The following is a 16,437-nucleotide window of genomic DNA, read 5'->3' on the forward strand; positions in this document are numbered from 1 at the left end:
ATGGTACAGCTGAAAACGTCATCTGGTCCAGCAAAAAGCAAGCCGCCATACAGCGTCATCAGTAAAAAAAATTTTAAAAAGTTATAGCTCGCAGAATAAAGCAATGCAAAAATAATTATTTTTTATATAAAATTGTTTTCATTGCATAAAAGTGCCAAAACATAAAAAAGACAAATGAGGTATCGCTGTAATCGTACTGACACGAAGAACAAAACCGCTTTATCAATTTTACCACATGCGAAATGGTGCACCCCCCCCGAAAAAAAATTCATGAAATGCTGGTTTTTGTTCATTCTGCATCCCAAAAATCGGAAAAAAAAGCGATAAAAGAATGTCACGTGCCTGAAAATGGTACCAATAAAAACGTCAACTCGTCCCGCAAAAAATAAGACCTCACATGACTCGGTGGGTCAAAATATAGAAAAATTATAGCTCTCAAAATGTGGTGATGCAAAAACTATTTTTACAATAAAAAATGTCTTTTAGCATGACAGCTGCCAAACATAAAAAGCCTGCTATAAAATAGTAAATCAAACCCCCCTTTATCACCCCCTTAGTTAGGGAATAATAATAAAATTTAAAAAAAAAAATTCTATATTTCCATTTTCCCATTAGGGTTAGGATAAGGGCAAGGGTTAGGGCTAGGGTTAGGGCTGAGATTAGGGTAAGGGTTGTGTTGGGATTAGGGATGGCGTTAGAATTGGGGGGGTTTCCACACTGTTTAGGAACATAAGGTGCTCTCCAACGCAACATGGCGTCTGATCTCAATTTCAGCCAATTCTGCGTTGAAAAAGTCAAACGGTGCTCCTTCCCTTCCAAGCTCTGCCATGCGCCCAAACAGTGTTTTACCCCCACATATGGGGTATCAGCCTACTCAGGACAAATTGAAAACAACTTTTGGGTCCAATTTCTCCTGTTACCCCTAGGAAAATAAAAAATTGGGGGCAAAAATATCATTTATGTGGAAAAAAAAATATGATTTTTTTATTTTCACATCTCTGCGTTATAAACTTCTGTTAAGCACTTGGGGGTTCAAAGTGCTCACCACACATCTAGATAAGTTCCTTGGGGGGGGGGGACTAGTTTTCAAAATGGTGTCACTTGTGGGGAGTTTCAGCAGTTTAGGCACATCAGGGACTCTCCAAACGCGACATGACACCCGCAGACCATTCCATCAAAGTCTGCATTCCAAAATATCACTACTTCCCTTCCGAGCCCTGACGTGTGTCCATACAGTAGTTTTCTCCCACATATGGGGTATCAGAGTATTCAAGACAAATTGGACAACTTTTGGGGTCCAATTTCTCCTGTTACCCTTGGCAAAATAAAAAAATGGGGACAAAAAGATAACATTTGTGGAAAAAATATGATTTTTTTTATTTTCAAGTCCAGGCGTTATAAATTCCTGTGACGCACTGGGGGGTTCAAAGTGCTCACCACACATCTAGATAAGTTCCTTGGGGGGTCTAGTTTCCAGAATGTGGTCACTTGTGGGGGGATTTCCACTGTTTAGGCACATCAGGGGCTCTCCAAACGTGACATGGTGTCCGATTTGAATTCCAGCCAATTTTGCATTGAAAAAAGTCAAACTGTGCTCCTTCCCTTCTGAGCTCTGCCATGCACCGAAACAGTGGTTCACCCCCACATATCAGGTGGCATACACGGGACAAATTGCACAATAACTTTTGCAGTCCAATTTCTCCTGATACCTTTGGTAAAATAAAAAAAAAATTGGACCTGAAGTAATTTTGCGAAAAAAAGTATGCTCATTTTTTTTTAAAGTATGCTCATTTTTTTTTTAAAACACTCAAAAAATTCCTGTGAAGCACCTGAAGGGTTAATAAACTCCTTGAATGTGGTTTTGAGCACCTTGAGGGGTGTAATTTTTAGAATGGTGTCACTTTTGGGTATTTTCTATCATATAGACCCCTCAAAGTGACTTCAAATGTGATGTGGTCCGTAAAAATAAAATGGTGTTGCAAAAATGAGAAATCGCTGGTCAACTTTTAACCCTTATAACTTCCTAACAAAAAAAAAATTTTGGTTCCAAAATTGTGCTGATGTAAAGTAAACATATGGGAAATGTTATTTATTAAGTGTTTTGTGTGACATATCTCTGTGATTTAAGGGCATAAAATTTTCAAAATTTGTCAAGTTTCTGTTTTGTTTTTTTTTTCCACAAATAAACGCAAGTTATATCAATGAAATTTTACCACCAACATGAAGTACAATATGTCACGAGAAAACATTGTCAGAATCACCAGGATCCATGGAAGCGTTCCAGAGTTATTACCTCATAAAGGGACAGTGGTCAGAATTGTAAAAATTGGCCTGGTCATGAACGTGCAAACCACCCTTGGGGGTAAAGGTGTTAAGACTGAAGACTAGCAAATATTTCTTTATACTTTTTCTGGTTGTATCATATTTCTGGGTAATGCTTGGAGATTATTCTAAATTACGCAAAGGTTATTTTTCCTTTTTGATATGAAAATATGGATTAGAAGACCGAAGACCGCACTGGTAGCTAGAACAATAAGCATGATAGAATATTAAACGGAGATCCCATGAGTGATTTCCCCCACACACTAGAATGTGCTTGCAAAGAATTGGAAAAATGGGTTCTCTTCAAGGGAACCTGTCAGCAGGATTGTGTCAGGTAAGTAGATATACTGATTAAAATGATACTTTGGGTGATGGAATCAGTCTTGTGGTTGTTGTTTAATCTTTATATTCAGCTTTGAGTAAAAGATATGGCGCCGACCTGACACTGTCTGTAGGTTACTGTGTACATTCCTGCTGACAGGTTCCCTTCAACTGGATACTCCTTATTAAGAGTACTGAAGATTTTATTAGTAAAAAGAAGTATACAGTTCCAATGAAGATCAAAAAAGGAAACCACAAAAATGTAGTCCCTGCCAGGTCTGATAAAATGGGCAGAGCATGTGGCTAATGCATCAGACCTTACGGGACAGTGGTGCTGAAAAGGTTGTCAGAAATTCTGATGGTGGTGCACTTGTCTGATGAGCCAAATTCATGAAGTAACAAGAGACTTTTAATGAATTACACTGACTGTTCATTAAAACTGGCAAGCAGCAAAACACTGGTCTTAATGAATCGGGATGTAAATGTATTGTATAAAATGAGTTGGAAGAGCTCCAGGGACATTTTCTAAGCAAGTAAGGCAATGTAGGTATTTATCCAGTAAACATTACTCCACGTACATAACTGTTTAACCCCTTAGCGACAGAGCCAGTTTGCAGCTTAATGACTAGGCCAATTTTTATAATTCTGACCACTGTCCCTTTATGAGGTTAAAACTCTGGAACGCTTTAATGGATCCCGCTGATTCTGATGTTAGTGGTAAAATTTCTTCGATAAGTCTTGTGTTTATTTATGAAAAAAACAGAAATTTTGCAATTTTAAAGCTTAAAATTTTTATGCCCTTAAATTTCTTAATAAGTAACATTTCCCACATGTCTACTTTACATCACCACAATTTTGGAAGCAACATTTTTTTTTTATTAGGAAGTTATAAGGGTTAAAAGTTGACCAGCGATTTCTAATTTTTACAACAAAATTTGCAAAACCATTTTTTTTAGGGACCACGTCATATTTAAAGTCATTTTGAGGGGTGTACATGACAGAAAATACCCAAAAGTGGCACCATTCTAAAAACTAGACCCCTCAAGGTGCTCAAAACCACATTCAAGAAGTTTATTAACCCTTTACGTGCTTCACAGGAGCTAAAGCAATGTGGAAGGAAAAAATTAACATTTAACTTTTTTTTGCAAAAAATTTACTTCAGAACCAATTTTTTTTTTTTTCAGAAGTGTTAAAAGAGAAAATCAACCACAAAATTTGTTGTACAATTTCTCCTGAATACGCCGATACCCCATATGTGGGGGTAAACCACTTTTTCAGCACACGGCAGAGCTCGCAAGGGATGGAGCGCCTTTTGACTTTTTCAACGCAGAATTGACTGGAATTGAAATCGGAGGCCATGTTGCGTTCGGAGAGCCCTTAATGTGCCTAAACAGTAAAAACCTCCAACAAATGACCCTATTTTGGAAACTAGACCCACCAAGGAACTTATCTAGATGTGTGGTGAGCACTTTGAACCTTCAAGTGCTTCACAGAAGTTTATAAAGTAGAGCCGTGAAAATAAGAAATCCATTTTTTTCCACAAAAATGATCTTTTCGCCCCCAAATTTTTATTTTTACAAGGGTAACAGGAGAAATCATACCCCCACAGTTATTGTGTGATTTCTCCTGAGTACGCGGATACCCCTTATATGGGGGGCAACCACTGTTTGGGCGCATGGGAGAGTTTGGAAGGGAAGGAGTGCCATTTTGGAATGGTCTGCGGGCATCATGTTGCGTTTGCAGAGCCCCTGATGGGCCTAAACTGTGGAAACCCCCCACAAGTGACCTCATTTTGGAAATTAGACCCCATAAGGAACTTATCTAGATGTGTGGTGAGCACTTTGAACCCCCAAGCGCTTCACAGAAGTTTATAAACGCAGAGCCGTGAAAATAAAGTCTTTTTTATTTCCACAAAAGTGATTTTTTAGACCCAATTTTTAGACCTCCAAAGTTGGTAAATAGTGGAAACCCCTCAATTCTTGCTCCAACCCTAACCCCAACACACCCCTAACCCCAAACCTAACCTTAATCCCAACCCTAATCCTAACCCTAAACCTAGTTCGCCCTAATTCTAACCCTAGCCCTAACCCGAGCCCTAGCCCCAACCCTAACCCTAACCTAACCCTAGCCCAACCCTAACCCTAACCCTAGCCCTAACCATAATGGAAAACTGAAAAAAAAAAATATTTTCATTATTTCGTTATGTTGGCCTAACTAAGGGGGTGATAAACGGGGGGGGTTATGTACTATTTTGTTTATTTTGATCACAATGATAGTTTATCATCGTGATCAAAATGAATGAATAGAATCTGCCAGCCGGAGCTGGCAGATTCCCGGTGGGCGCACTGCGCATGCGCCCGCCATTTTCCCCGGATCCAAGATGGTGGCGCCCACCGGAGGACATCAGCGGGGCGCAGGACCACCGGGAGGGGACAGAGGACCACAGAGAGGTACCGGGGGGGGGATCGGGGACCCTCTCTCTCCTCTGATGTGCGATCACATCAGAGGAAAGAGAAATTAAATGTAAAATCGCAACTTTTTTTTTTTTGCGGTCGCTGTTATAGGGTTAATAACGGCGATTGCAAAAGCGGGGTTGGTAAAAACCGACCAATTCATGTTCTCTGGGGTCTCGGCTACCCCCGGCAGCCGAGACCCCGGAGAAAATCCAACACTGGGGGGCGCTATTCACTTTCTCCACAGCGCCGTGAATTAGTGGCGCTGTGGTTTTAGTACAGATAAGCGGTCGCTAAGGGGTTAAACTCCACAGACAGATGTGAAACAAGAAAGCGTGCCCAAAACACATCCAATATATCTCAAGCAGTGCAGAAAATTCAGGGTTACTATTGTTCTCTATATGCCAACGATAAAGGCAAACTGCCATCTGATACATTTTCCCGAAACCAAGGACAGCATGGGCCAGAAACAGCTTGATTATCACAAATACCTATGTTTCACTATGAAATGGTCTGGCATTTAAAGAAAATGTACTATAAAAAAAAAAAAAAAAAAAAAAAAAAGAAGAGGACTCCTAATAAGATAACTAGGATGACTAGTTACAAATGGGCACTTGACAGCTTCTCCTTGCTGGGCGCCGCATGAGTGTCAGGTCTATTTTTTTTTTTATTTTTTTGCAAATTTTAAACAGGTTTTCTTTCCATCTTTATTATTTTTTTTTTTTTTTAAATTCCCCATGCTGTTGCTATATTAAAAAGAAAACCTAAAATATGACAGCTTCTACTGGAATAAAGTGGCAATTAAATACATCAGGTTAATCTCACAACACTGTACATAACTCTTAGAAAGAAATACACTAAAAGTAATTTAGAGGTGTTTTTCTCACCCTTTCTAGTAGACTCATTTCTTGAAATTCTGGACTTGTGTTGGACAATCTTTGCAGGGTATGGGTAAGATCATAAGAAGTGGAGAAGTATAATCCATCAACACTGAGAACATGGTTGATCATGGAAAGGAACCCTTTATTATCCTGTAACTGTTGAAGGAAATTCATGTTAACAGTTTTCTCCCCTATATAAAAGTAAAAACACCAACAAAAAATATTGAAAAAAGGTGACTGTACCTTAAAGAGAACCTGTCAACACAATTTTACTAAAACTAGTAGTATGGCGGTATTGGTCCTAGTACAATAAAAAATTATGCAGATTTTATAATATTTTCATGGAACTAAAATCGGTCATTTATTTGTGGTCAAGAGCAGAGGAGTTTCTAATGAGTATTACAGACATCTTTAATGTGGTAACCAAATACAACTCAAATAAAAAAAAAATCAATGCGAAATGCCAGGGCTGTGGAGTCAGAGCCATGGAAATTGAGAAGTCACAGCTTCGGCTTACCGATTCCACAGCCCTGTCGGAGTCGTGGAGTCAAAGTCGGAGCCATTTTGGTGGAGACAGAGTCGGTGTCATGGAAATTGAGGAGTCGAGTCGGCGGTTTGGGTTACCAACTCCACAGTCCTGTGAATTGCTAAAGAACGCTACAACACCACAAGAGGGACCAACAATATCTTAGAAACAGTTCCAGGTAACCTGGTAAATGCATATGCAGCAATTAGGAGGAAAACCCTTTTTTAATTGAATACCGTATATACTCTTGTATAAGCCAAGTTTTCAGCACTTTTTTGTGCTGAAAACACCCCCCTCGGCTTATACATGAGTCATTGTCCAAGTAGCCAGCGGGGGACAGGGAGCGGCGGAGCAGCTGGTCACAAGAGGTAGGAGCCGGCAGCTGCGGCGGTAACTGTGCCCGCTGCTCAAGAGAAATCTATATTCACTGCACTGGCATTGAATATTCATTTTACTTATAGCGCACGCACAGTTACAGCCACAGCCTCCGGCTTCCAGCAGCTATGAAAATAAAAAACCTCCTACTTACCTTTCCTGTGCGCCCTCAGAATCCTCCCGAGCACCAGAATCTTGTTCCGCTGCAAGCAGCTCCTGCGACCGGCCGATCACATGTCCCAGCTGAGTGGAGATAGGTGAATATTTATTACCTTAATTAGCGGGGACACCACGTGATCGCTTGGTAACAGGAGCGGCTGGAAGCCGAAATAGGATGCTGCGAGGGTGCACAGGGAAGGTGAGTAGGAGGGTTTTTTTTTTTCATTTTTATGTTTTTCTCATGGGGGGCCCATGCATACAATAGGGATGATGCACCATGCATACCAGGACAGGGATGAGGAACCATGCACACAAGGACAGGGATGAGGAGCCGTGCATACGAGAATAGGGATTAGGGGACAATGCATACCCAGCTTATAGGAAAAATAGAAGTGGATCCAGCTCACTCACAGGGCTAATTTAAAAATTAGAAATTTTTTATTGGATGATCCTTAAAAAATTCAAAATGACAAAACAGACATCTCAGATGGCACAGCAATGACAGGGGGTGATGTGTAATGAGACCATACGTGTTTCGAGCAACACGGCTCTTGAACACTGGTTACAAAGTGAAATACAAACAAGGATTAAAATATACTAATGCACTAATGAGGAAACACAAAACACATGGGAAGGTATAAGGAAACAGATAATGACAAAGGGCTAGGTGCACAATTGCAAGCAGCGCAGTAAACGATTAAAAGACAAGTAAAGATATGTTATAAAAAATTCAAAATATACTTGATATGTATCAGAAAAATGTATGTATATAATTTGAAGTGGAAAAAAATCACCAAAAAGGGGAGAAGAATAATAACCTGTAAATGCATCAATACTAAATTCTTCACAATAGGAAACAACCATTTTGTATTAGCAAAAAAAAAACAACAAACATTTTTTGAAAATTAAAACAAATATATATATATTTTCTACTTTCTTCCCTCCTCTCCTTTTCTCTTCCTTTTCTCTTCCTAATAATTTAGCATAACTTCTCGTCTGAGATTTAACCCTGTGGGGGCATATGTACTCAGTAAAAAAATCCAGTATGCTTCTTTGTTACGTACCGCATCAGTGTGATTGCCGCCTCGGATATGTTTGGGTATACGATCGATAGCATAAACTCGTAAGCCTGTTTTGCTGCGATTATGACACTCAATAAAGTGTTTGGATACATGTGACATATTTCTGGCAGTGGACTCCTCAATGTCATAAAGATGTTCTCTGATTCTTGTCTTGAGCTTACGGATGGTAGAACCAACGTATTTAAGGTTGCAAATCGAACATTCCATAATATATACCACATGGTCACGGTTACAGTTTAGGAAGCTCTTAATACTGAATTTTTTGCTGTGAGCATGGTTGTAAAAAATGGTTGGTTTTGAAAGCTACGATACAGGTTTTACACGGAGCCTGACCGCATTTGTAAAAAGCTTTGAGGGATAGCCATGGTTGTGATGTGGGCCAATTATCATAAGTTACATGTAAGTTAGGTGACAATGCATTTCCTAAGGTTTTTGCTTTCCTTGGCACTATTTTAATACCATCTTTCAAAATGTCTGTGATAACTGGGTCATCATATAAAATGTGTAGGTTGCGCTGCACTATTTGGGAAATAGACTTAAAATATGAACTGTGTGTCAAAACTAAAGTTGGAAGCTTGTTGGAATTATCTGTTGTTGGAATTTTTACTTTATTAAGTAAATCTGTCCTATCCTTCTTGTCAGCAATTATATGTGCCCTGCTCAGACTCCAGTTGGGATATAGTCGTTTGGAGAGGCGCTGTTTGATGTTTTCAGACTCAATATGGAAACCTACAGCAGAGCTGCAGTTTCTTTTTGCTCTAATAAATTCGCCTACAGGAATTGCCTTGGTTACATGAGAAGGATGAAAAGAGCATGCCTCAAGTATTGTATTGCCAGCAGGAGATTTCCTGTAAGTTTTGCTGACCATACCACAGCCATCTATACCATTAAGTTCTAAATCGAAAAAAGTGATTTTCTCACGTTGATGATTACATGTGAAATGGAGATTGAACTTATTATCATTTAAATAAAAAATAAATTTTTTAATCTCTGAAGTCTCCCCTGCCCAAACAATACTCAGATCATCTATATACCTGGCATATAATTTTATAGACGAAGAGAAAGGATTGCAAGACGTGTACACATAGCACTCCTCCCACCACGCCATAGTTAGATTGGCTACAGTCGGTGAAAATCTGGCCCCCATTGCCACTCCACCAATTTGTAGGAAAAACTTTCCATTGAACATGAAATAATTATGTTGGAGTAGAAAAGAGAGTGTAGATTTTATGTATTCCTTTAATTCGGCTGTGTATACACTGTACCTGTCTAAATGATGTTGGATGGCCAGACCCGCTATGTGTTGTGGAATGCAGGTATAGAGTGAGGAGACGTCACATGGAATCCTGGTGTATTCATGAGACCATGGAAAATCTTGAAACATACACAAGACATTGCGTGAATCCTGCAAAAAACCAGGTATGCGATATACTAATGGCTGTAGCGCACTGTCAAGCCACGCGCCCAGATGCTCACTTAATGAACCTATGCCTGAGACTCTAGGTCTGATAGAAATAGGTGACAAAGATTTATGTGTTTTGGGCAACGCATGCATGATAGGAATAACAGGCGATGTTACCGTTAAAAGTTCAGCTTCTTTTTTGGAAAAAATACCCAAAGTAAAGCCTTCAGAAATAATTTTGTTGATTTAGTCTCTGAAAAATAAGGTGGGGTCATTAGTCAGTGCTAAATACTTTTTTGTATCCTATAAATGAGTTTCTATAGCAGCAACATAATCACAGCTGATCAAAACTACTACAGAACCACCTTTCTCTGACATCTTAATGACCAAGTTTTTATTTGTCATAAGGGTTTTCAGGGCGTCATTTTCCTCTACAGTTAAATTAGGCTTTTTCTTTGGGTGAACAGTGTCACACAGTTTTTTAAGGTCTTTAGTAACAATGTCTTGGAATTTGTCCATTGCAGGTGTTCTACTTTGGACTGGATAGAATTCTGGGTTCTTAGTAACAAAACCAGCTACTTTGTTGACCAGGGTGTCATTTTGAGAAGGATTTAACTCCTTCAGATCAATTAATGCTTGCAGCTCACAAAATGCAAGATTCTTAAATTCATTAACAATGACTTCAGCGGAGCTGGTAATTACGGATTCCTCTGACCAAAAGTGCTTTTTGACAGTCAAGTCCCTAATAAATTTATTTATGTCTTTAATTGTATTGAAAATGTCCAATCTGTGATCAAATGGAGCAAAGTTCATTCCTTGTCGGTTTCCTTATACCTTCCCATGTGTTTTGTGCTTCCTCATTAGTGCATTAGTATATTTTAATCCTTGTTTGTATTTCACTTTGTAACCAGTGTTCAAAAGCCGTGTTGCTCGAAACGCGTATGGTCTCATTACACACCACCCCCTGTCATTGCTGTGCCATCTGAGATGTCTGTTTTGTCATTTTGAATTTTTTAAGGATCATCCAATCAAAATTTTCTCATTTTTAAATAAGCCCTGTGAGTGAGCTGGATCCACTTCTATTTTTCCTATTGCCTTGGACGCTGTGCAGCAGTGAGGAAGCCGTGCTCCTTCATGTGCTTGGAATTACATCTCAGGGGTGAGCTGAATGTTCTCTTTTGTTTATACCCAGCTTATACTTGAGTCAATACGTTTTCCCAGTTTTTCATGGCAAAATGAGGTGCCTTGGCTTATACTCGGGTCTACTTATACACAAGTATATACGGTACAATAAACCACCTGATACTTATTACACACATCATTATCGAACGATATTTCACTAGTACTCTGTATAACAAACATTTCCTGGACTAGATGCATTTTATGGATAGGATCCCTTTTAAATTTATACACATCTACAAACTTAAGAAATAGTTACGAATTATTATTGTAATAAACTTTATTATACAAATATAAAACACATACTTTAAAAAAAAATAAAAAACTAATTAAAAATAATGTGGTGAGGAAAAAGTGACATTACCAAAAGGGAAGAAATCACATTTCTGTATAAATGACTATGTAGACCCAGCATCGTTGGGAACATGGACTGTATAACCATAACGAAGAGAAGACTAAACACAAAAATTATAGTAATCAAAATGTCATGATTATCTCTGCATTATGACAAACACAATCCTGACCCACTGGTACATTTACAACACAAAAGAAATATGAGAATATTGGACCAGTACACAATTACCTGTACAAAACACAAGTTTAGCAAGGTTTAAGCTAGTGGTAGTACCATCAAGCAAAATTTGTAAAACTGACCGCTTTTATCGTGAATGCAGAGGTAACTGGGCATTGATCTAGCAATCACGTAAGCAAAGCGACCTTCATGAAGTAACGTGAAAGTGTCCCAGGAGCCGATTTTCAGCACAACACCAGGCCGCATGTTGTTGCTCATTCTACTTTTATGACATGTTTGGAAAATGTGGTCTGCATGTTTTTCATCACTTGCATAATCATTTTATGATTTCCATAAATCCAGACTTTTTATTCTTTGTGTTGCAATTTCAATGTTCAGGAGTGTGTGTATTATATCTATCCCAATATATTGTGTAATTGTGTACTGGGCCAATATTTTAATTTCTTGTGCATTGTAGTGTATAGATTTAGTACAGTGGTTTGCAAAAGTATTTATCCCTTTTTTTGTTAGCGTCATAATAAAAAAAACGAAATCTGGCATAACTACAACCCCTGGCAAAAATTCATCACCGGCCTTGGAGGATGTTAATTCAGTTGTTTAATTTTGTAACATTGCGTGATGATTTACCCTCTTAAGAGTTTGATAATCCTCTCCTTTGTTTTAATTGACATCTCTCGTGTTGGAGCCATGATTCATGTCCGTCCACTTGGTGCAACCACTCTCCAAGCTGTGCTCACTCCTTTTTAGATGCAGACTAACGAGCAGATCAAATTTGATGCAGGTGTTAGTTTTGGGAATTAAAATTTACAGGGTGATTCCATAATTTTTTCCTCAGAATTGCGTGATTCCATAATTTTTGCTTGGTTTAAAAAAGTAACCATTACTGACTACCACATTTTTTGTTCTTGATTTCTTTTAGTGTTTCTTAAAGCCAGAAAGTTGCCATTTGAATTGACTTTTGTTTTGTGCCATGTCTGTGATCTGCTTTTTTTCTACAAAATTAAACAACTGAATGAACATCCTCCAAGTCCGGTGATTCCATAATTTTTGCCAGGGGTTGCATAAATTTCAGTGTGTATAACTATTCCCTCTCCCCCTAAAGTTAGCACTTTTAAGACCCTCCTTTTGTGGCAATAACAGATGCAAGTTGCTTTAGACAAGTCTCCATGAGCGTTCCACTGGAATTTTTGTCTATTTCTCAAGGAAAAATTGCTCCAGCTCCTTCAAGTTAGATGGCTTCCTCAGTGATCTTCAAGCCTGATCAGATTCTCAATTATTGGACTCATCTCACCAGAGCAGCTTCCAGTATACATTTGAGGAGTCACCAACATATATTTTGGCAAACTCAAAACCAGACTAACACTAAACAAAAAATTCTAAGTAAAGGCTTTTTTGGTCCATTGTTCCATAAAGGCCACCTCTATGGAGTATATGGCTTATTGGGGTTGTGTGGACATATACTCCAGTCACTGCTTCCAAACTCTGCAGCTTCTTCAGGGTTACCTTTGGTCTCTGTACTGTGCCTCTGATTAGTGCCCAGCTGAGAGTTGTGGTGTGCGGTCCTCTCTTGGCAGGTTTGTTGTGGTGTCATGTTCTTTCCATTTGATGGTGCTCTGGGGAGTGGGGGCGGGAGAGATCTTCATCGATTGCGATGCTGTTTTATTTTTTTAATAAGCCAATCCTGACTTGTACTTAACTTTGTCCCTGCTTTGTTTGGAAGTCTCCTTGGTTTTCATGGTGTTTGGTTAGCAGAGACTCTTGCTTAATGGTGTTGCAGCCTTGGAAGCCTTTCAGCAAAGGTGTGTATATACTGACAATGTAAAACTTGATTGCAAACAGGTGGACTTCCTTTCACTAAGAATGTGACTTATGAAGGAAATTGGCATAAATATTTTTAGGGGATTCATAGCAAAAGGGGTGAATACATATGCATGTGCCAATTTTTAGTTATTTGATCCCATAAATTTAATTTATGCCTATATTATTCTCACTTCACCAACTGAGATTGTTTAGTGCTGATGCATCACACACAAATAAGATTAAATATATTGCTAAACACAGGTTGTAATTAACAAAATAGGTAAAAAGGCAATGAAAAGGGGGTGGTTTGAAAACTTCTTTCACGTACCCGCTTGACTTAGGGGTTGTGTCTGCTAGGGTTAATCTATCTCCACTCACTCAATCCAGCGTTCAACCTCCGTTCTGTGCTGCAATGGGAGCATAAATCACACCCCAACACAGACCACGCACCCCGCACCAAACATATGGGCGATGAGTCCCGGAAATACTACTACTACTGTCTGCCAATCGCCAGGATCACACACTCTAAGGTTGTGGGTTCTTTTAGAGTATACAAGGTTTAAACGTATTACAGTTTTACGCTTTAATTTAAAAAGGTACATTGCTTACAATAAAAGGATATAAAAATATGGAAAGAAAGTGACATACAAATATGCAAAACAGTTATATAACAAAAGGGAGAAACTTACAGAAATATCTAAACTTTGCAGTCTGTTATTCCGTTTCCTGAGGGAGGAAATATGAAAATGGATCACATCAGCTTGGCTTCCCTCAATCTGTGAAAAACTTTCTTTGTGGTGGGCCCACTTTATAGGCTTAGCCTGGAGACCAGATCTATAGATCAGCCTTTCATGTTAATATTCTAATTCCAGGTTTGTTACTGGACCATGGCTACTTTACCAATGAATACATTATTTTTTCTAAATGCACTTTGTCTTAACCTTTCTTTCCCATAGTAAATAGAAAGTGTCAGGCTGCAACTAGGTGCCATTTGGTGTTTTCCTTCAAAAGGCATCAGAGGTGTGAAAAGGTTCTAATTCTCTGAGTTCTCAGGAAGGGACTCTGCAACCAGAAAAGCTGCCTTTGCCCAGGGTAACATAGGTGCATAGGTTCACCTTTGTGAACAGCTGCAGCCTAAGAACCGATGATAATTTACTGCCGGTCATACATCGCCTACAAATACATATTTTCACTACACCTCTCTCATTATGAACGTGCACAGGGGTTGACTTACAGGTCAGCTCCCGAGCGCAAATCTGGTTCTGCCCCCCCTTCGCGAGATAAGCCATCAAGGTTGCTGTGATCAATTTCTTATGCTGAATCATATTACTGTAATATCAGGCTCCATCTAAGCAATTTCCCGTTGTCCCAAACTACTCTGCTGAGCCAACTCAGGGCGTTATGATATGTTATCAATGTGACGTTGCACCCATAGAGGTATTGTTAAAGTTTCTGCAAGGTCCACACAATTGCTAAACATTCCTTTTCAATTGTGGCATAAGCCACTTCTCTGGGCAGAAGTTTCCTGCTTAGGTAGAGAATTGGGCGCTCCTCACCTTGCTGGTTCACCTGGCTGAGAAACGCACCTAGCCCATAGGTGCTGGCATCTGTCTGCACTACAAACCTGCGAGTGAAATCTGGGACCTGAAGGACGGGTGAACTAGCCAATGCTGACTTTAGGTCAGAAAATTATTCTTTAAACTGAGGAGTACGTGAAACAATTTGGGGGAGCCTCTTCCTGGTCAGATCAGTTAACGGCTTAGCCAGAGCACTGTAGTTTGGCACAAACTTCCTACAATAGCCAGCCGTACCCAGGAAGGACAGTACCTCCTTCTGGGTTTGTAGGGTGGGCCCGGCTGTAATGGCTTCTACAGCTGTGGGCAAAAGTATTGACACCCCTGCAATTCTGTCAGATAATACTCAGTTTCTTCCTGAAAATGATTGCAAACAAAAATTCTTTGGTATTATCTTCATTTAATTTGTCTTAAATGTAAAAACACAAAAAGAATTGTCTTAAAGCCAAATTGGATATAATTCCACACCAACCAACAAACAAATTTTGCAACATAATGTAGGGCCCAGTGTGAGAAAGCTGGGTCTCCCTCAGAGGTCATGGGTCTTCCAGTAGGACAATGACCCAAAACACTTCAAAAAGCACTAGAAAATGGTTTGAGAGAAAGCACTGGAGACTTCTAAGGTGGCCAGCAATGAGTCCAGACCTGAATCCCATAGAACACCTGTGGAGAGATCTAAAAATGGCAGTTTGGAGAAGGCACCCTTCTAATATCAGGGACCTGTTGCAGTTTGCCAAAGAAGAATGGTCTAAAATTCCAGCAGAGCATTGTAAGAAACTCATTGATGGTTACCAGAAGTGGTTGGTCACAGTTATTTTGGCGAAAGGTTGTGCAACCAAGTATTAGGCTGAGGGTGCCAATACTTTTGTCTGGCCCATTTTTGGAGTTTTGTGTTTAATGATCAAGGTTTTGCTTTTTGCTTCATTCTCTTTTGTGTTTTTTCATTTAAGACAAATTAAATGAAGATAATAATACCAAAGAATTTGTGTTTGCAATCATTTTCAGGAAGAAACTGAGTATTATCTGACAGAATTGCAGGGGTGTCAATACTTTTGGCCACAACTGTACCTTTCCTGGTTCAGGTTTTAGCGGCCCTCCCCCCACCCGGTGTCCGAGGTATTGTACATCCCACATGGCTACCTGACACTTCCCAGGCTTAACAATAAGACTTGCAGTGTTAAGCCTCTGTAACACCTGAGAAAGATACAAGGTGTTCCTCCCAAGAATTACTAAAAAAGGCTATATCACTGAGATAAGCAATGCCAAAACCATCAACCCTTCCACTAGATATCTGAAACTCAACATGGACAAAACAGAATTCATCATCTTTCCCCCATCTCACGTGACCCCCCCTACGAACCTATCAATTACAGTAAATGACTGCCCACTCTCCCCAGTCCCACAAGCTCGCTGCCTCGGAGTAATCCTTGACGCTGATCTCTCCTTCAAACCACATATCCAAACCCTTTCCACTTCCTGCCGACTTCAACTCAAAAATATTTCACGCATCCGTTCATTCCTCACCCAAGAATCTGCAAAAACCCTAGTCCATGCCCTCATCATCTCTCGCCTTGACTACTGCAACCTCATGCTCTGTGGCCTCCCCTCAAACACTCTCGCACCCCTCCAATCTATTCTAAACTCTGCTGCCCGACTAATCCACCTGTCCCCCCGCTATTCCCCAGCTTCTCCCCTCTGTCAATCCCTTCACTGGCTCCCAATTGCCCAGAGACTCCATTACAAAACCCTAACCATGACATACAAAGCCATCCACAACTTGTCTCCTCCATACATCTGTGACCTCGTCTCCCGGTACTTTCCTGCACGCAAC

The 16,437-nt window shown here is 39.7% G+C and overlaps 1 protein-coding gene across 3 annotated transcripts in view; it reads right to left on the bottom strand.

Moving 5' to 3' along the window:
* SACM1L (SAC1 like phosphatidylinositide phosphatase) overlaps nucleotides 1–16,437 on the bottom strand; it is a 449,760-nt gene that overhangs the window by 264,773 nt on the left and 168,550 nt on the right. For all 3 annotated transcript variants that reach the window (XM_073549855.1, XM_073549857.1, XM_073549856.1), the window contains one exon: nucleotides 5,984–6,133. In XM_073549855.1, the coding sequence (XP_073405956.1) occupies nucleotides 5,984–6,133 (150 nt within the window). The remainder of the gene's footprint in view (nucleotides 1–5,983; nucleotides 6,134–16,437) is intronic.

This window comes from Dendrobates tinctorius, unplaced genomic scaffold (genome assembly GCF_039654945.1).
Source record: "Dendrobates tinctorius isolate UK_male_01 unplaced genomic scaffold, ASM3965494v1 ptg000162l, whole genome shotgun sequence".
In the NCBI taxonomy this organism is placed as follows: domain Eukaryota; kingdom Metazoa; phylum Chordata; class Amphibia; order Anura; family Dendrobatidae; genus Dendrobates; species Dendrobates tinctorius.